The sequence below is a fragment of the Rhinolophus sinicus genome, linkage group LG16 (genome assembly GCF_036562045.2).
Source record: "Rhinolophus sinicus isolate RSC01 linkage group LG16, ASM3656204v1, whole genome shotgun sequence".
NCBI classification, from domain to species: Eukaryota; Metazoa; Chordata; class Mammalia; order Chiroptera; family Rhinolophidae; genus Rhinolophus; species Rhinolophus sinicus.
In genome coordinates, this window is record NC_133765.1 from 19,156,807 (window position 1) to 19,178,339 (window position 21,533).

At 47.2% G+C, this 21,533-nt stretch overlaps 1 protein-coding gene across 10 annotated transcripts in view; it reads right to left on the minus strand.

Annotated features, from left to right (window-relative positions):
• The window catches only part of DEPDC5 (DEP domain containing 5, GATOR1 subcomplex subunit), a 104,811-nt gene that overhangs the window by 11,768 nt on the left and 71,510 nt on the right, over positions 1-21,533 (minus strand). For all 10 annotated transcript variants that reach the window (XM_074321842.1, XM_074321841.1, XM_019754263.2 and 7 more), the window contains 5 exons: positions 12,704-12,858; positions 10,756-10,833; positions 10,108-10,240; positions 8,103-8,211; positions 6,574-6,798 (listed from right to left, as the gene is read on the minus strand). In XM_074321842.1, coding sequence (XP_074177943.1) covers positions 6,574-6,798; positions 8,103-8,211; positions 10,108-10,240; positions 10,756-10,833; positions 12,704-12,858 — 700 coding nt within the window. The remainder of the gene's footprint in view (positions 1-6,573; positions 6,799-8,102; positions 8,212-10,107; positions 10,241-10,755; positions 10,834-12,703; positions 12,859-21,533) is intronic.

The window sequence follows — 21,533 nt, forward strand, 5'->3', positions numbered from 1 at the left end:
GGATGCTTTGCCTTCTGATCTTGGACACTGTATTTCTCCCCAGCTGAAAAGCCCCTGGTCACAAAAGAAAGGGCACTGGATAAACACCAGCAGTGCCCTCACTTCTGGCATATCAAGTTCAGAACAGGCTGATCTGAGGAGGCCTAAGGAAGTGCATGGTTCAGCCGAATTCTCGCGGTACCACTGGCTTCCTACTTCAGGAGTCAGATTGGACAGTACAGATGCTGCCAGCAGGCTGATGATGCGGACTGAGATGTGAGCCCAGGTGAGCAGCAGCTTTCAGTGAGCTCTCGGAATCACTACTTGAGTTCCATGAGGACTGACTCACTCACCTTGAGACACGGACACCCGTGAATCCAATTAACACCTGCAGACCCAGAGGAGGGGCAGGCTGGGCATCCTTCACCTGAGTCACAGGGAGGGGGTTATTAATGAGCGGGGGGAGGGGATTAGTGTCCCGAGAGGAGAAATAATGAAATCAGGGAGGGGGACTGAAACTCAGCGAAACCACCAGAGCTGCCCAGTGATGCAACTGAGTGGTCTCAGGAGTGAGTGCTGTGTTGGCAGGAATTTTCAAAGACCAGATGGCTTCTCACTTATCAGGAGTGTTAGAGAAAATGTTCCAGCGTCAGGGTTTGGACCATGGTGCTCCACAGCCCCTTCTGACCCTGAGATCCAGTGGGTTGTCAAGAAAAGGATGAAGAGGACAAGGTGTGTGCGTGGGCTTAAGGGATGCAGTGCTGCTCCTTCCAGGGTCGCAGATGTCCCTGCGGCTTCGCAGCCCAGCGACACAATGACAAGGGCAGGGAAGTGGGAGCCACCATGGGCCCAGCCAGGCAGGAGCCTGTGCCGCTGCCAGGCATTTCGAAATGGCTTTCCTCTGTTAAACTCCAATTGGGAATTAGAAATGTTTAACATGTCAGAACGAATAAATAAAAAGTAGGAGGTCACAAATGATACACAGGCCTTCTTCCTTCTATAGATCATGTCACTTTTTTTGTTTTTGAGGAAAAACCAACACCAAAGATAGTCCAATTTAAAGACAACTAATCTTTCTTGCTTAAGGAGATGACATAGCAAAAGTCTATATTCTAATCTGAATAAACGCTGGGAAGAAGTATCTCCTATCCTAACACAAAGGTCTGGGGGATGGTAACGGATAGAATTAGCTGTAATAGGCATGCCAGGTTTAAAAGGAAAAGAAACCCACTTTCTGTAGGAGGGGTGATTGGAAAGGAAGCGGATGGAGTGAAATTCCACTATTACAATCACGGAGCCACTGAGAAGCTAATAGAAATATGTCTTCCTGAAAAACATGAGCACAGGCAAGATTCTGCCTAACTGCAGCATCACCGACCCCCTAACGCCCATGCGTAGGGCCCAGGTGAAGACCGCCTGCTAACACTGCTAACAAACAACCTGAAGACAAGTCCTCTCTTCTCCCTTACTCTCCCTCTTTTTGGGAATTACGACTTATTTCTCCATATGCTGCTCCTCTTTATAAGTGCAATTTTTGAAGAACAAAAGCTAAACTGAAATGATCTGAACCTCGTTTTGAGCTTAGGACTATTGCAGCTCGCTGAGGGACTTTAGAAATAAGGACTTCATAGAGAAATTGTCAAGACTGCCTCTAGAACAAAAATGATGTTACAAAAGGGACAGCTACTGAAGCACTTTCCAGCGGCAACTCTAACTGCTAAGGCCTAAGTGCAGCCAACGGGTTGGGCCGGTACAGGGCTTGTCTGTTCCCTGAGTGAAAGAAAAAATGATCATTTTATCGACAATTCGACAATTAACTGCTTAGCCTCCAAAAAGTTGAATTTGGGACATCTGGTCTGGAGTCAGCGGACTCCAGACCAGATGTCCCAAATTCAACTTTCCCCAATTCTGCCAAACTGCATTCATTCATATTTTTTCAAACATTCAGCTAACATTTATTGGAGCCTACTATGTGTCAAGTACTGGTGTAGGTGCTGGGACAGCCAGCAAATGAAATAAAATTCATCACCCAACTTAGGTCCTTGTGGAAGCAGAGAAAACACGACCTGTGCACACACACACAAGGGCAGAGGAGAGAAGAGCAAAGGAGACTAAGCTGCAGGGTCAGGGGCCCAGAGAGCAGGTTGGGGGTGGTCAAGGAAGGCTTCATTCATACGGTGACCTGGGAGCAGAGAGCTGAGCAAGTGAGGGAGCCTTGAGGGTACCTGGGGGACAGGACCCCAGGCGGAGCAGGAAAGGGCCTGAAGCAGAAGGGTGCCTGGTGTGTTCACTGCAGTGCACAGAAGCCCGCGTGGTGAAGCCGAGCAAGCACGAGGCAGTGAGCTGGGCAGGCCACATCACGGAGGGCCCGTGGGCCGCTAAAACTCGCTTTTATTTCCAAGTGAGTTGGGAGCCCTGATAGGATCCTGCCCAGACGATGAACATGAGCTGACTTACATCAAAAGGGTTTCTCTGGCTCCTGTGGAGAGTGGGTTATGGAGCGCAAGTGTGGAAGTTGGGAGGCCCATCAGAGGTGACTGCAATAATGCAGGAGATGATGGTGGTTTGCACCAGGGGTCGTAGAGGAGATAGTAACAAGCGGTCGATTTCAGATCCACATCGAAGGTGGGTAGAAGGAAGACACAATTTGCTAATGGACTGGACGTAGGGTGGCAGAGCACGAGTGTGAAGCTGACCGAATTCTCCGGCCTGAGTGACAAGAATGAGAAAAGAAGGCTAAAGGAAAAGCAGGTGTGTGTGTGTGAGGGGGAGGACAGCAGGAACTCTGCACACTTTCTTTCATTATTTAAGTGGACATGTCCAGGAAGTAGGTGGGCGGATGAGTCTCAAACTGGAAGGTATAGTCTGGGATAGACAGATTTGGGGATGACCAGATCTGAGGGGTCATGAAGGCCAATAGGATGGATGAGATGCCATGCAGCACAGAGATGGGGGCGCAGGTGGAGGCCCGGGTGCTGCCAGGCTAAAAACCAGGGAGCTAAGGAGAAATCAACAAAGGAGGCAGATAAAAGAGAAAGCCGCAGGGTCCGATAGCCAAGTAGAAGAAGCACTTCACGGAGGAGTCGGGAGTATCTGACAAACGCTGCTGAAGGGGCAAGGAGGGCCAGGACTGAGGACTGACCACAGCCTGAGCGACAGGAAGACCGCAGTAACCGCGGAGCAGATGGGCAGAAACCTGACTGGAGATTTTTTTGCTATGGTTTTGTTTTGCTTTGCTTTTGACAAGAGAGGGCGAGTATCTGTAGATTGATGAGGATGCTTTTGTAGAGAAGGAGAGTTCAGAGAGGGGGGATAACTGTTGGAATTCTGCCCTGAGTGCGGCGGCGTGGGGTCTTGTGCACAAGTGGCAACACCAGCCATAGAGAGGAGCACAGTGGCTCATCCACGGTGGGCAGACATGGCTACAGGGAGGGCAGACAGCAGGTGGGAATCTGGAGTTTACTTCCAAGTGCTTCAGTTTTCTCAGTGACACAGAAAGCTGAGGGTGGGGAAGCTGGGGCTAGAGGTTTGATGGCTGTGAGCTGTGCAGCGAGGGAAGTGAAGACGGGAGGTGGGTGGGGACAGTGGCAAGATGGCAAGATCAACTGCTTGTGGGTCCTGGTGGGGTCGGAGCTGCTAGAGTGGGGAGCATAGTGACTGTGCTGGAAAGACCACGAAGAGTAGCAGAGAGAGGAACAAAAGCCACCCTTTTGGTAAGAGAGCTATGGTTCTGTAGTAAGAGGCGGGGACATAAGTGTCCCTCATCACTCAGGATAGCCGCTGCCCCTGGACCTGGGCCACCACGCAAATCCTGTGACGTCCTGACCAGCTTTGACTTTCTGTTCCTGAGGCCAGAGTGCAATATGGTTAGGGCCCAGGCTCCAGGAACAGGCAGCCCTGAGAAGAAATTCCAGTTGTAATACTTAGTAGAAGCAGACCCTCTGGCAAATGACTTCACCTCTCTGAGCCTCGGTTTCATGAATTCTAAAACATAAATCAGAGCACCAACCCCAGGATGGAGACAAAGAGTAAATGAGGTAATTTTCTGCTTGGTAAAACGCCTGACACAGAAACGATCTAGCAATCACAGCATGAACGTTGTCATCAGCTCGGCACCACATCAGGCAGAGCTAACGCAACCACAAATGCCCCCACGGAAAGCACAAGAAGAGCCCAGGGCCAGGACAGAGCAGAGAACAGCGCTTCCTTCTAAATGCCCAGCTCTGGTTCGCACTATTCCTTCCACCCCCAGCTCTGGAAAAGCTCACTTTCTCAGCCTGACGACTGCTTAGGGAAGTGACTGATTAGCTTCTGGCCTCCCAGGCTTTGCTGAGCTCCCAGATCTTGGTTCCTCACTGGAATCCTTCAAGTCCCTCTAAGGCAGTGGTTCTCAACTGGGGGCAATTCTGCACTCCCCTGGGGACACTGGGCAATGTCCGGATACATTTTGTCACATTGGGTGGGGGTGGGAGGTGATACTGGCATCTAGTGGGCAGAGGTCTGGGATGTTGCTAAGCGTGTTACGATGCACAGGACAGCCCCACCACAAAGAATGATCTGGTCCCAACATGCATCGTGCCGAGGTGGAGAAACCCTGCTCTATGGTGTTGTGCATTCTGTAGGAGAACACACATTAGATTAAGCCCTTTTATCGAACACTGTAAAGAAAAGGAATTTCTCTAATGTTACCCCGTGCCTTAAGGCAGCCCAAATCTAACCGATTTGTTTTGTAAGACATTTTTCTATGATGTGGTAGCACACTTGCTGCCACCGGGTACCCCTCATTCCCTGCCTCTAATCTGGGATGTTACTGAGTGACGTGTAACCAGACTTGTAAGAACCTAGTATGAGCAAGCAGCTCGATGTGCTAGTCTGAGGGACTCTCCCTGTAAGAGGGGACACCTCAGTTTGTAGCATTTATTTGGGTTCTTTGGAAATCTTTTTGCTTCCTACAGCTCTCAGATACATAAAGTATTACCATACTCTAGCCAATATTTATTTAAAGTAACTCATTGTGTCTTCATCTCAGAAAATGACCTTGAAGAGAGTGGGATGCTGACTTTCCAGCTCTCTCTTCAGTACGTATATAAAAGCACCTAGCTTTCAGGCTTATCTCCTTGCTCCTTGGAGAAGACGAAAATCCTTAACTTTTACCTGAAAGGAGTAAGCAGACTTTAAAACTTGGCTAGTAAAAATAAGCTTGATTTGGGGCGGGGGGGTGGGGGAAGAAATGGTACAAAACTTAATTTCTTAAGAAGCTTCTCATATGGAACCCAGCATTACAAATGAATGATTAATGCCGCACTTACAAGTTCTTGGGCTTGTTATATTTTGTAATAGGTTTTCCTGACTCCACCCTCATTGTCAGGCTGTTGGCTTTTGCTTCCCACTGGCATCAGAGTATCTGCCCTTTTATTTGCTGCTTCTAATGGGCTGCTAGATCCGTCCTTGGCATAAAATACACGTGCTTACTGCTTGCTCTTTCAGGTGCCCAACGGCCTTTGCTACCAAGCTCTGGTGGTGCTCCAGGTGGCTTAGGTTGCGGGAGAGGAGCGTCCCAGGCCAACAGGGAGCATGTGGCCTCTTTGTTCCAAAAGGCCTCAAGGAGGTAGTTAGAAATACAACACAGGGAAAGGGCAAGTGGTGACTGCCTGTGGGGAAGGAGGAGCTGCTTATCTCAAGGTTCTGTCCTCTCTACCCCTCTTCACTTCTCACACACAGTGCTGGGCATGCTGGGGGGAGGGTCTAAGGCAAGGTCAAAGCCACACCCAGATCCAAGTGGACCTGAAACTGTGCTGACTCTTAACGTTTCCGTTCTACCAGCTAGGTTAGCATCCCAATTAGCGGAGCACTTGTAAGCTAACTAGGTGGTGGAACTGCACTGGAGTTTGGGCTACTTAATTTTTGCTTCCTTCCTTCCAGAGGTTTTTCAGGCTCTCTCTAACCTACCTAAGGGATGAATCTCATGTTTCCTTGCCTAGGTCATGCATTTTGTAAAGACACTCACATCTCAACCCGTCATTCCATCTCCAATGTAGGGGTCCCTCTTTCCTATCAGAAGTCACCACCATTCAGTAAGCAGGTGCTCACCCGTACCTTAGAGCTGCAGGAACCGAGGAAAGGAGGGACAAGTCCTCGTTTACATCCCTCGATGGGGTAAGCACATTTGGGGAGGAAGGTCAGAGGGAGATTCATGCTCAGTACGAGTGTTTGGAACAGGCCACCTTTGAGGTGCTTTCCTCTTCTGAGGTCCTAGGACGCTACAGTCCTACGGAAGGCCTCTGGCAGGGACTAAGCCAGCACTGAGCACTAGCTCCTGTCTCCTGAATCCTGAGTCTTTTGGGAAAAGTGGGCACATTGTGTATTCTCTCCTCTCCGTGCAGATTCCGCGCTGTGCCTTGACTTGAGAACAGCTGAACATTGTTGCTTAGATGGGAGAATAATGAGCTTGCCCCATTCAGCAAGGAGAAGCCAGCCCAGGAGCCCACAGTGCTGGCAGAGTGGCCCCTGCAGCTCTAATTTTGGGTCCCATGGCATCGTACCTTCAGCTCGCTGCCAGCACATCCCCAGGCCCCATCTGGGTTGGACACGTACCTAAAAGGGCAGCTGCCTGGCTCCGTCCTCCAAAGCTGCGGCTGAAGGAGCTGTGCCTGCTTGCATAGGAGGCTGGCCGGCTGGGCAGCCAGGGCAGGAGGAAGGCAGGAATCTCAGAGTGCAAGAGTTCTTCAGCCACAAAGGCCACCTCGAACCACTTGCGCTGGAAGCTGGCAAAGTCGTCCACCGCTGTCGTGTGCCAGGTGGTAGGCTGCTGCATGGCCACTGGGAAAGGCAGAGCGGAGAGAAAGTACCTTTAGCACAAATACTTATTTTCTTACTGAAGCACGCTACAACACGGCTGAACTTTGAAAATATTCAGCTAAATAAAAGAAGCCCGACACAAAAGGCCACATAGTATATGATGCCACTTAAATGAAATGTCCAAAACAGGCCAATCTTTAGAGACAAAAGGCAGACTGGCGGTGGCCAGGGACTGGGGGAGGAGGAGTTTAGAAGTCACTGCTAATGGGTACAGGGTTTCCTATCAGGGTGATGGAAATGGTCTGGAACTAGATAGGAATGGTAGTTGCACAACACTAAGAATGTACTAAACGTCCCTGAATTGTTCACTTTAAAATGGCTAATGTTACGTTAGGTGAACTTTACTTCAACTGAAAAAAAATACTTTATCCTCGGTTTCAGATCTTTCATTTCACAGCATGTAACAGTAACTGGAATTTCTTCAACTTGAAGGTAAAGTAAGTATGTCCTGGTCAAACTCAGAATTTAAGGGAGGAGGTAGCAATGGACACGCTAGTGGTAAAGGAAAAAAACCCACGCAGATCCACTTCTGACACATCCTCAGATAAGAGAATACAGGCATGGTACTAGTTGCTTCATCTGATGGATGATTCCTGAAACCCAGAGGCTGAGAAGCCATTTGTCTGCAGGATGAGCGTCATGCAGCCAAGGCTCCGCGTGCTCTGGGTGGACTGGAGACGCTGGCCTGAATCGCAGCTGCTTCCAGCGCTATGCGAGCCAGCTCTGACCATGCTGGAAATTGCTCCCCTCTTGGGGATTCCTTTTTCTCATTTGAAAAAACAAAAACAAAAACCTCAATATATATCTTGGAAAACTTGCTAGGACTTGATAGTCTTCTAGGGGGAAGAAATGGAGTCTGCAGACCTAGTAGGTAAAACGTGCTGGAAGTTATAGATTAGAGCCCATCATGTCAGACTCAGAACGACCCACACTGGGTGGGGGGGCACTACAGTTAAAAAGAGCTACCAAAAAAATGACCCCTGGGAATTTCTTCACACCAGGACCCTGGCGTCTTTATCTTCCATCCACACTGTTCTCCCCCAAAACATACTACTGCTTTAAAAAAAACTTAAAAAAAAAAAAAAAAAAAAAAAAAAAAAAAAAAAAACTTTATGTCACATTGGTTATGCTTAAATTAAGTACAAATGCTCAAGGAAGTTGACAGATCCGTCAACTTAGGATACAAAGTGACACAAGGAAGAAGGAGCAAGTCACCAAGCAAAACACCAGCCCCTGTGGGCAATATGATTCGCTTCATCTCTGACCTCGGTCGGGCTCTTTGTCCATGACTATCTTGTAGAAATAGAATCCGTAGATGAAGGTCCGCCAGACTTCCCCGGATGCGTGCGTGATGAGCTGCTCTTCCAGCATTTTCTGGAGGGAGAGACATTGAGACTCTGAAATTTCTGCAGAGGGCCGTCTTACAGGTGCCGCCCTCAGTTAAGCACTGGAGTCAAGGGAATGACAGGGGCAGTGAGGAGACCTTCCCCTTCACCCCATCAGCCACGATGACTGCCCGTTAAATGTACCTGGTGTAAATGACTTTATAAAGTATAAATGCATATTATGACATCATCAAATATTTCAAACATATAGAAAAGTATAAAGAAAGTCTAAGCAAACCACCATCTGACTGTAACAAATTGAACATTTGCTACATTGACCTCTGATCTTTTCATTTTAAAAAAATCTCTATGGACTCTTCAAAATCCCAATCCTCTTCCTCTTTCTCCATAAACAAATAGTGAGTATAATGTTATTCTCAGGCATGTTTTTAATAATTTTATTACATAGACATGTATTGATAAAGAATAAGAGGTATTTTTGTGGGATTTAAAGTTCTACATAAAGGGAGCAATACTTTTATCATTTTGTAAATTGGATTTTAATGCTTCTGACATTTACCCATGTTGATGCGTGTACCTTCAGCTCATTCATTTTAACTGTGATAGCAGCATTCACTGTATGAACAAGTACAATTATCAGGAATTTGGGCACACAGTCAGGCAAAGGCCATGCAAACAGCCTACTAAGACCCTCAGAGAACTGAGGATTTCACGCTTATTCAACTCAGTTACTGATTTTACATTTCAGTGATGACAACCCAGCCGGTCAGCAAACAGTACTGATTTCTGGGGTGGAGGGGATCTGTGTGGACGGAATGGTGTGAACTGCCTCAGCCAAACAACTTGACCTTTCCATTCTTCTCCTCTCAAGTTACATTCCAGCTCTGAACAGTGTAATTAAATTCATTAAGCGTTTGCTGAATACCTACTGTGTGCCAAACAAGCCAGGCACTGGTGATATGGAAACGCATTGTGACAGGTGGCCCTGCCCTCAAGAAGCCTGGTTGAGATGGGAGATGACTGAGATATACGCAGAATCTTCACTCTGTTGTGTTAAGTGCTCTGACAGAGTAAATACAGGGCACCAGAAGGTCCCTGAGGCAGAGCCTTGAATCCAGCCTCCCGTCTTGAGTGAGCAGGGGAAAATGGGGGCTCAAGGTCAGAGGGAGGACCCTCCCTGGGAATCTTTCACAGAGATTCCTCCGAGGTTCAAAAGTACAGATTCCTTTCAGAATATTTCAGTTCAGACAATAAATTCTGCCAGATTTTTAAGTCAAAGTATCATGTCTTTCAAAGAAAGACCTGCTCTTTCATCAATTCTAGATAGGCCTCACGCTTATTAAAAACAGATCCTCACCCCCAACCTGCAGACCTCGTTGAGACAGGTTACAGGAAGGTCCCTGGTGGAACAAACAAAGGCAGCCATATCCTGAAACTTCAGGTTCTGGAATGTCTCCTTCACTCCAGGACAAAGATATGAGACTGCGCCTTGAGGTTAATAAATCATCTCAGAAATCCCTTCTGGCCAGACAAAGGAGCAGATGTGATAGACAGGGATGGGTTCGTTAATCCCTTTAGGGTGGGCAAACAGGACAAACCTGAGAGACGAATGCCATTAGAAGGCACCAGCCCCATTCTCCAAGCAGGCAAGGGAAGATATAAAAATCAGAGCCTTTGCCCCACGTTGGGCAACCCAGTCGGGACCCCCTCTCATTCCAAGAGCTGCGACTCTTTACTCTTCACTTTTAATAAACTATCCTCTTGTACAACTCCTCGCCTCTCCTTGGTCCGTGCTTCCATTCTTCGGTTTCAAAGATAATATTCTACACGATCGTTACAGCAAAGGGCGGCTGCTTCAGAGACAGGCTCTGGCTTCACAGGGGCCTGAGCAAGCGATTCTGCGGGCCCTGCCCTACTGTCTCACCTGCATGATGTCGATGGCCATGGCCGGCGTCTGGACCCCCTCCACGTTGTTCACCATCCAGTGCACCACCTCCGCACTGATGAAGCAGCACGGTGAGAGGCCCTTCTGCTCAGAGAGCAGCTGGACTCCTGTCCTGAGTTCCAACATGGCGGGCAGGGAGCAGAGTATGTGTGGGCACGGTGGCAGCAAGCAGAAAGAGAAGATGACAAAGGGACTCCCACTAAAGCATTTCATATCTGAAGTGAGGCTCCCCATAGTGCAATTTCTCTACACTATTTCTAGACCCAGAGAAATCCTCATGACAGAACAAAAAATATGTAATCAGGGGGAAGAGAGAAGGGGAAGGAAAAAGCACCTGACATTTAGAGACTATCTGTACTTGTCAGGCATTAGACTAGGTAATTTATGTAACTATTTCATTTAATCCCTTTATCAACCCTGTGACTTAACCCGCTTTACATTATCCCATTTCACAAACAAGGCAACAGAGGCTCAGAGAGGTCAAGAAGTAACTTGCTCAAGGTCTCCCAGCTGGTGAGCAGCGAGTCAGGTTATGAATCCACCAAACCATACTGCCTGAGCATCGCCCCAGCCCGGGCCTGTGGGGTCTTCCCGCCCCTGCACTCATACGTGCGCAGAACCACTTACGAGGGGTGCTTCATGGCTTCCAGGATCTCCGCCAGGGGGGAGGACGACGTCAAGGAGCTTGCTGTCAGCTGCTGAGCGCTGTAACACAGAGGGTCTGGTCAGCAAGGCAAGGGGGCACACGCATGGTCAAGAGTGTGACTCTCAGCAACTTCATTCCACTTCTTACAGACTGGAAACCAGGACGACACTGACAGTGAGCGCATTCCAGCAAATTCTGGATAGCTACATCTTGGGGATACCTCACAGGGGGTTCTATTCGCAAAGTGCGCATGTTAAAAAAAAAAAATTCCAACTGGTTTTGTGTCCACAGCTGCTATCCTTAATAGGCATCTCTGGGCGGGCCCGGTGGAGCTCAGGTGGTTGGAGCTCCGTGCTCCTAATGCCGAAGGCCACCGGTTCGATTCCCACATGGGCCAGTGGGCTCTCAACTACTAAGTTGCTGGTTCGACCCCTCAACTCCCGCAAGGGATGGTGGGCTGTGCCCCCTGCAACTAACAACAGCAACTGGACCTGGAGCTGAGCTGCGCCCTCCACAACTACGATTGAAAGGACAACAACTTGACTTGGAAAAAATCCTGGAAGTATACACTGTTTCCCAATAAAGTCCTGTTCCCCTTCCCCAATAAAATCTTTAAAAAAAAAGAAAAAAAGGCATCTCTCCTAGCTTTTTAACAATCTGCCTCAGGCCTGACCACTTCCAAGAAATCCCCCTGGATCACTGGACCGCTCTGGTTTTGGCCCAAAGGCCTTTTACGAGTCACATCATTTAACCTCACCAGAGAGCACTAGGTAACATCATGAGAGCACTGGGGACAGAATCCCAGTATCGGGACCTACCAGCTGCACGTCCTCTAGTTTTACTAACTTTACTTTCCTCCTCTGAAAACCTGGGATGATAGTATTCCCGCCTTTCAGGGTTACTCTGAGGTTAACAGGTGTAAAATACTGAGCAAAGGACTAATACCGACAGAGTCCACAATGGTAAACAATACTAAACATAATCATGGCAGGAACTCTTGGAAACTCAGGTTACAGGAGATGGTGAAGGTCAAAGACCCTGGGTCCAGATTTGAATCCAGGTCTGATAGACTCTAGAGCCCAGATCTTTCTAGCACGTGATGCCCGAGTTCTTCCTCAGTGGTATGCGTAAATAAGCTTAATACTTAGCAATTAATCCCAGATCACTGGGTGTGGGACATCCATGGCCACCGACCATACCAAATCTGGGGCGTATCTGGAAGCCCCTCAAGCTCCTCAAACCTCTCCCTTTTCTCAGTCCTGGCTTCCTCTTCCTATTTGGAGGGTCCAGGACCCACTGCAACATTTCAAAATCTCAGAGTTAAAAAAAGAAAAAGCCTTTAAAAGACCCTGGAAGTAAACTTCCTTTTAATGCCCGAGCCCCTGCTACAAAAGTTTGCACAGGAGGCTGTCTCATCTCTGTGAACACCTTCAGTGGCACAGACCTCAGCTCCTCTAAGGCGGACCATTTCCCTGGGGCAGTGCCAACTGCTAGGAAGTTCTGTATCATGAAATGGAATCTGTTCTCTGTACTTTTCAGTCATCATCCCGATTCGTGTCATTTTTGGTCTCATCTCCAGTCTAACCAACCCCCAGTTCCTCTTTTCTTCCAAAAGCAGCAGAAAACCTGCCACTTCACCCTTGTAAGGAATGAGGAAGCAGAGAAACGCACTCTCTTCCAATGCACCAGGCAGCCCCTCCATCCTCCCCCATGGCCAGCATTGAAAAGTCACCCAGGCTCGGTGGAGATTTGGACCTGGGGAGACGACAGAGACTAAAGGAGCCCAGGCCTGCTTGTGCCTCCGGTCAGAGTGAATGAGCTGCAGTGCATGAGACATGGGAAAAACCAGCACAGAATGTGTGACACAGCCTCTGAGGTTAGACCATCCCCACTGCCCAGGAGCATAAGTTTGGCCGTTCCCAATCTCACCTGCTGTCACTGGGGTTTGCGGAGGTGAAGCCCTGTTCCCCTGAGTTCTGAGAGTTCCCAAAGGTCTGGCTGTTGCCTCTGTCCACGGATTGACCTGCGCTTACCCCCAAACTGGTGCCATCCAACATCGGGACGGCCGTCTGGTCCACAGACACCTGCAGGAGATTTTACAATTAACACCAAAGAAACAAAAACTTCTTTAAGGCTATTTATACTCGTGGACCTTTCCGTTCCTGTCTCACTCTCAGTCCTGCGGGTCCTTGGTGGAAGAGCTGAAGGAATCTAGGGACCATACCCAGTCCTGTGCGCACTGCTTCCAGCAGAGCAACAGGAACTGCTGTGCTCCAAAGGTTGCCAGGAGGCTGCCATTCACAGGAAATGCCCAGGACCAGAGAAATGGTTCCAGCACCTGACTCAAACCACAAGATTTACACGAAAGAAAAACCTCCATGGAAAGAAAGTAAAGAAGGCAAACTCCTTCCTTACGATGAGATTGGGCGGAGGGAGAGAAAACACAATTAGAGACCAATGGGTGAGTATTGCAGCAGGCACCTTCTACTTACCATGGCTCACCCCTTCCCACCCAATCCTCCTTTCCTGTCTGTCAGCAGTACAATCAGTCTTCTAAGTGTCCAGGCTCAAACCTCAGAGGCCTCTGATAGCTTCCTTCTTCAGCTTCACTTTCAAGAGAAGCCTGTCCTGTGGCCTCCAGTCTGCCAACTCACATGCCTCTCCAAGTCATGCCCATTCACCACTCTCACCAGGCCCACACTTCCTCCCACCCCAGAGGGCTGTACCAGTCTCCTAACTGACTCCTCTGACTACAGCCTCTCCTCCAAAAGCGAGTCACCTCCACTTTCATCTTCCTAAAGGACAGTTCCAATCCCATCACTGTTCCTCTGAAATCTCTCAAGTCTCCTCATGAGAAAGGACTTGCAGGACACTGGAGGTCCAGCACAACAGCCCCAACCTGTGACCCCACTGTTCCACCACCCACGTGCATGTTTCTAGCCAAACCAAACCCTGCCTGCGTGCCCCATCACCATGAGATTCCCTTCCCCACAACCCTGAGATTCCTTTCCCCACAATCACAAGCTAAACACCCATCAGACTCCAAGGCCCGTTTCAAACACCACCCCCTTAGTAAAATGTTTCCTGAATCGCTCTGCCCCAGGCCCCAAACCAAAGCTATCTTTCTCTCCGCTTTGGAGCTCTATGACCCTCTCTTGGCAGCTGCCGGATTTTGGTGTCATATCCGTCTCATTCCCTTTACACGTCCTGGGGAGCAGGATTATGACCTGCTCATCTGGAAAGGCCGCACCCCACAGCAAGTACCTGTGGAGAATGGTAAGCTTTCCAGAGCATTTCTGGAAAAGTTTAAGACTCCTAGTCCCTTTTACATGGGACTAGGGGGACTTGAGTACTTCCAGAACGGAGCCTTATATTATCAGGCATTTTGTTAGATGATGTAAAAATCACTCCTTCTAAGACAGGGAGTCTCAACCTCGACACTACTGCCACTTGGGGTCAGGTAAGTCTGTTGTGGGGGGCTGTCCTATGCGGGATATGGGGCAGCATCCCTAGCTTCTACCCGCAGGGTGCCAGTAATATCCACTCTTATCACCTCCCCCCACTCCAGCTATGACAAATAAAAATGTCTCCAGATATCACCAAATGTCCCTTGGGAAGCAAAATCGCCCCTGGTTCTGAAGGAACCCTTTTGCTCTCCTATAGCAGGCTCAGTGATTTGCAAAAAAGGACCACAGAGACTCTGCCAGCACCATAAATACATGGGAGAAATGCAGTCAGAGGCAGCTTGCAATTACCAATCACCATCTGCCTCTAACCAGCAAGATTTAGGAACAGGTAGTAACTGTAATTTTAAATTAGACACTAATTGAAGGGGATTAGACCCAGCTCTTGGGCACATAAGAGCTTCCTTGTAGGTCCCTATAATGAGGTCACCTATCCTATACTGCACCCTGAGAACTGCCCCACCAGCCTAAACTGCAGGATGTTACCAAAATTTACACGATCCTTGCTGGTTTTTTTTTTTTAGTAAACGTGTGGTTAAGGAGTTATCCTCTAAATCAGAAATTGGCAAACATTTTCTGTGAAGGACCAGATAGTATATTTAGGCTTTGTGGGCCAAACGGCCTGTCGCAACTACTCAACTCTGCACAAAAAAGCACAAAAGCAGCCCTGGACAATGTAAATGAATTGGCATGGCTCTGTTCCAATAAAACTTTATTTATAAAAGCCGATGGTGGGCCAGATTTGTCCTGGTTTCCTGACCCCTGCTCTATATCACGATGTCTGTCTCTCAAGAGGCTGCACAGAAAGGCATTCTGCTCAGATCTTAATACCAGGAAAAGTTGTGCTTCTCCTGAGCAACTCGTTTGTCTTATCTTATAAGCACTGTGAATCCTGCAACACGTTTCCCACTTTTCTTTGGTTACCAAAAAGTTCAAGGCTGAATTTAGCATGAAACTCTAGGTACTTCATAAGGCCTCATGTTATATGTTATCTTATTTTCTCATTTCCTGTATTTCCCCTGAATGTGAAAATCTAGTCACATTCTTATTTTGGAGGTTGCAATTACTTTCATAAGCCACCCAAAGTAACTTTTTAGAATGAGACCAGTGGAAAACAAAAAGACAAGGAAGGCTAGATGGACAGAACAGCAGTCTTTTCACACAGAGGCCTGGAAACAGCTAAATGGAGGGAAGTGCTTGGTCTCGGATGCATTTCATCTTAGGAACCTGATTCAAAGTCTTCCTCACAGAGGATTCCATTTAACTTACGCAGATACTCCCCCTTCCATGAGGTGGAGTTTATTCTCCCCCTCCTCTTTTGAGTGAGCTAGTTTTAGTGACTTGCTTCCAAAGAATAGCGTATAGAAAGGGAAAAACAGTAACTTCATAGTGGAGACAGCTGGCAAATACTACATCACCAAGTGATGAAGATTTATGTCACCAGTGATGCTGTGTGAGTCTCGTGTATCCCCTGATATGACGTGATGAGAAACATACTTCACCTCTGTGGTATTCTTTTCAAAACCACATAATTCCAGCCTAACCATAAGAAAAACATCAGACCAATTCAGATTTGGAGACATTCTACGGTATATGAGGTATGATCAAACAAATACTGTGAATGTTTAAATTTAAAAAAAAAAATTATTATAGTAAAAGACACATTGCCATTAATACCTCTCAAAATACTCCCTCTTGCTTCTAACACACTTATTCCATCGTTCTTGCCACTTTCTGAAGCAGTTCTGAAGTCCTCTTTCATGAGTGTCTCTAGTTGTGCTATTGTGGCTGCTTTGGTGTCCTGAATCATTTTGACTTTGGGGAAGAGCCAGAAGTTGCACGGTGCCAGATACAGTGAAAAAAGTGGATGAAGACACATCATAATGTTTTTATTTGACAGAAATTGTCATATATCAGAAGCAATGTATGACACAGAGCGTTGTCATGATGGAGGATGATTTATGGCACATTTGAAAACACACCTTCTCTCAACCATAGCTCACACCCAACTGACTGCACCAAATAAGCTGAAACTTGTCACACACTGTTACTAAGGTTCGATGCGCTGCTTCCCATATTGAAGATCCCTGCCTTTCCGATGGATGACTCTCGGCAGCAGCATTCACCATATGTTGTGATCACAATGGAAAGACTCCACGTCACACATCACTTCTGGTACACGGCCATCTCTGTCAAATAAAAACATTACGGTGTGTCCTCATCCACCTTATTTACCAGATCTGACACTGTGCGACTTCTGGCTCTTCCCCAAAGTCAAAATGACCATGAAAGGTAAACGTTTTGAATCAATTCAGGACATCGAGGCAGCCACGACAGCGCAGCTAAAGACACTCACGAAAGAGGACTTGCAGAACTGCTTCAGAAAGTGGCAAGAACGATGGGTTAAAGGTGTTCAAAGTGAGGGGGTATATTTTAAGGGGGATTAATGGCAATATCCTTTACTGTAATAATTTTTTAATTTAATTTAAACATTCACTATATTGTTTGATCACACCTCATATCTGGCTAGGATTCCTCAAAGCTATTGGGGCCATAAAAAAGAAGATGAGAAGCTGCCACAGACCAGAAGAGACTGGGTGACATGACCACTAGATGCAACGTGGTGCCCTGGGTTAGATCCTGGAACAAAAAAAAAAGGACATTAATAGACAAACTGGTGAAATCCAAATAAAGTCCGGCATTTATTTGTTAAACAAACAAACCCTCATCAGCAATACCAATCACCAGTCTCCTCCCACTTTCCCATACGCTCAAAGCTGTGGAAGAAGGTAGGGGCGGGAGCTCTGCCAGGGATGTCTCTGAGATTAGCATCAACCCTAACAGGCGCCCCCACAGGCCTCCAACCTATGTGCTGGTCAGAGCCCCACTTTCTCATGTGGGAGGACTACCAGCCACCAGGAAGCCATATGCACCAGCCCAGCTCTCTGTGCCTTGAGGCTCGTAGGTAAGTAGCAGTAAATGGTAAAAGGACTCATGAAAGAATTCCATATACCTTTTAGACATGGAAAGCTCAGGAATAACTCCCAGCCAGATAGCCAGGACGTTTTCCAAGGTTTGTAACATCAGGGAAGGAATATCATCCCAAATGAAAACCCTCCCCCTGCGCTCATGGAGCTAACCATTTGGGGGTGGGGAGGGAGAATAGACATTAGATAAGTAAGTTCTGTAAACTGTTTTATTCCTCCCTGTATCTCCCATGGCACTTGGCACAGCTCCACACCCAGCAGGCGCTCAGCATTCGCGATCGCAATTGAACTGAAATTTCTCCACAGGTACAGCCTTCTTCCTCCTGTCCATTCTAACCCCTTATTCTGAATGGTTATGTGTAGGTTTATATCTCCTATCACTCCAAAGAAGATGAGGCTGTCAATAAACAAACAAATAATAAGATAAAATAAATACATGAGCAAATCCAATAACCAAGGATAGAAAAAGTATGAGAAAAAAACCAGAAAACAAGCCTAGGACAAGTGTGAAATTCTAGGGTATAAATAGCTACTTTAGTCATAACATTTTAAATGTCTAGAGCGGAGCCATACAATACAGTAGGTACTAGCCCTATGTGGCCATTTGAATATAAATTAATTAAAATAAAATGTAAAATTCAGTTCTCAGTTGCACCAGCCACTTTTCAAATGCTCACCAGCCACGTGTGACTGTGGCTTCTATACTGAACAGCACAGACAGAGAACATTTCCACCATGGCAGAAAGTTCTATTGGACAACACTGTTCTACAGCAAAGGCTGCAAACAAAACATGTGTCCAGTGGCCAGTAGATATGTACTGGCACAGCTGGCTAAGTATGAAAAAAACGAAAAGGAAAGGCCGCAGGCTACTCTGTGGCCGTGTGACTAGTACCAAGAAGGAACCCTGGCCTGGTGTCCGGCTTCTTTTCACCAAAGAAATCTGGATTTTTGTACAAAATCTCCTGATTTTTAAATATTTCCAACCAATTCGAAAATACTAAAAACACAGAAAGGCTGAACATGTTTTCAGGAGTTGGGAACAGAGTGACCCACCATGCTCCTTGTAGAAGTCTTGCATGTGGATCTTTGATAAGAACCTGACTGACGGTATAGGGCTGCAGTTATGGCAGTGGGTGATTAACATGTCCCTGGAGTTTCAGGGGAGACTGAGCCCCAGGGAACAGGAGCCTTTTGTTTATTCATGTCTCCGAAGAGAGCAAATAGATCCAAGAGTAAAAAATCCACTTTTGGTCACATCGCCTCTGACTCCCCAGAAAACTCCTTTAACATCTCTTAAAATATGTATACATTTTTTTGGCATCCCGGTATATAGTTCAGGGTCTTGTGTAAATTATCAAAGAGAAAGAAAGGGTTCCACTGCATAAACTTTTTTACGTCTGTCTCCTGCACGAGCATCTCGGAGGCAGTATTTACTGAGCCCCTCCTAGGTGCCAGACTAGATGCTGAAGAATCAACGGTCAGCAACACACACATAGCAGCTGCCCTCTCGGAGCTTACAGTCTCGCGGAGAAGATGAACATTAATTAATCCCAGTCATACAAACGCAAGAGCAGAACTGTGAGAAGTGCTGAAAGGACAGGCACTGGAGCTATGCAAGTCCAAGACATGGGATCTGACGAGATGCGTAGGAATTAACTAGGCACACAGTCAGCGGGAACAGCAAGTGCTAAGGCACGGCAGCAGGAAACCTGGTGTCGCTGGGGAAAGGCCTGTCACTGGAGTGCAAGAGTGAGGAAGAGGATGGCAGAAGACAAGGCCGGAAATGGAAGCAGGATCTGGCTCACGTGGGACCTTTCAGGTCATCACAAGGGTTTTGGCCTTCATCCTAAAGGAAGGAAAGCCACATGATGTGGACTGAATGTATGCCCTCCCCCTCCCCCAATCCATATGTCGAAATCCTAGGCCCCTGATGTGATGGTATTTGGAGGTGGGACCTTTGGGAGGTAGTTATGTTTACATGAGATCATGAGGGTGGGGCCCTCACGATGGGATTAGTGCCCTTACAGGAAGAAGAGAGACCAGAGCTCTCTCTCTGCCATGTGAGGACAGTGAGAAGGTGGGCAAGCCAGAAGAGGGCCCTTACCAGGAACCGAATGTGCCGGCACTTTGATCTTGGACTTATCAGCCTCCAGAACTATGAGAAGTAAATGTGTTGTTTAAGCCACTCAGTCTACGGTATTTTGTTATAGCAGCCCAAGCTAATATACCATGGAAAGGTTTAATCAGGGGTGACACAATCAGATTTTCATTTCGAAAGGTATACCCTGGAGGCAGGTTAGGAGAGGGCCAGGAAGGAAGCAGGGAGACCATGCCAGAGGCTGCAAAAGATCAGGTAGAGAAATGGTCCCTCGTACTGGGGGTGTGGTGGTAGTGATAGAAGTGACAGAGAGAAGTAGGTGACTCCAGACACATTTACCACGCAAATCCAAGAAGCTGTGCTGGGCCAGGCTGCTGAGAGCCAAGCCTCCTTGTGAGAGGAACTGCTGGGGGGGTCAGGGGATGGGGGGGAAGAGACCCTAACACTGCCTCAGGCTTCAGGTAGCAGGAGTCTGTCTCCTTGACCAAAATGTTCCTTCAGGTTCCACGATGCAGACAAGAGACATCATGAGGCTGACTTGTGAGGAAAATCCCATAACCAAGTGTTTCTCACGCCCTCCAAATTCTTTTGTAAGTTTGTGATGATGAAATTTGATTTCCAGAAAGCAGAATACGGAGAGGAAATCTGTTCTGATTATCAGAGAGTGACACATTCATTATCGTTAGAATGATGAACTGGTGGCACAAAGAATGATTTTCCAAGACTGGTGCGCAGCCCTGGTACCTGGAATGCTCTGTGTACTACTGTCTGTTTTAATTTTACAGGAGCTTTCTTCCCTTTGAAGAATCAGAGTCTGAGGTGACGCCCCTGCACCCCTTGGCTAATAGGATCCCCTTTCCAGGGAGCTGTGCTGAGGTTGCAAAACCCACAGGCTATATATACCTTTGTGACTCCGCCAGAGCTAGAGGACTTACTTTTCCAGGTCCAATAGGGTCATTCCAGAATTTCGGAGATAAAAAGCATAGGAGAGGTCACCTGGTCTAAGTGCATTTTTACACACACACACACACACACACACACACACACACACACTTAAGAGAAAGAGCTGCTTGGCCCAATCAAGCTCATTCACGAGCTTGTGCCCTCCCCCATCCTTCTTCCCTCGCCCTCCTCTCTTTCCTCTCTCCCTCTCTCACATACACGCACATGTATGAGGAATTTACTGTGTGCCAGGGTCTGAGCTAACCACAAAGATGTTTTGTCCCATTTCGCTCTCACAGCAACTCTATAAGGAGAACACGGTTATGAGTCTCACTATGCAGGTGAGAAACCCAAGGTACAGCGAGGTTATTGCAGTTGCTGAAAGGCTCACAGGCAACCCGTGGATCGCTGGCAGCTTGATGCCAGGGCCTGCATGCTGACCGTCTTTTAACAAGTAGTCCCATTCTCCTAAGGAGCTCACTGCACCCTCTGTACTTTCTGGTCGTGGAACGAAGATGGAGAGAGCAGAGGCAGCACGAACGGGGAGTAGACACTAATAAATATGTGCCAAACTGACATCGAAACCTGGCATCACAACCCTCCTAATCCTGATCCTAGCACATTTTACTGTGTGGCCGCCACATACCACACACCACGCTAGCGGCCTTACATGTATTGTTCTTGCCTCATGCATTACTAGAAGTGTGTTACTTTCCAAATAGGTGGGGCTCTTCTAGTTATCGTGTCACTGACATGTAACTTAACTGTACACATGTTCTATGTGACTTCATTCCCTTGAAATCTGTTGAAGAAACATGTATTATTCCTAATCCTCAAAACAACCCTACAAGGAAGTTATTTTTATTTCCTTTTACAAATGAGGAAACTGAGGTTTAGGAGGTTAACTAACATGTCTAAAGCAATTCCCTGGGACAGTGCTGAAGCCAAGAGCTGAAAGAAGCTGACTCTACTGGCCCCTCCACTCTCTAGGCTACGTGTTAGAAAACAAAGCAAATTCTATGTTATGCATATTTTTAACACAATAAATAAAACAAAAATAAAGTACAATTTAATTTTGTATAAGTATCTTTGTGAGTAATTTTGTGAGAGCTCCCTTACTGTATCTGATATGATTAGAGATAATTTTTAAAAATTATGTATCTTAACAACATACCTGGTACATAATATAATCTTTATTCATGTGCTTCTCCTAACATCTCATCTCTACTTTTTATTTCCAATTGCGGGAACTCGTCCATTTTTGTTC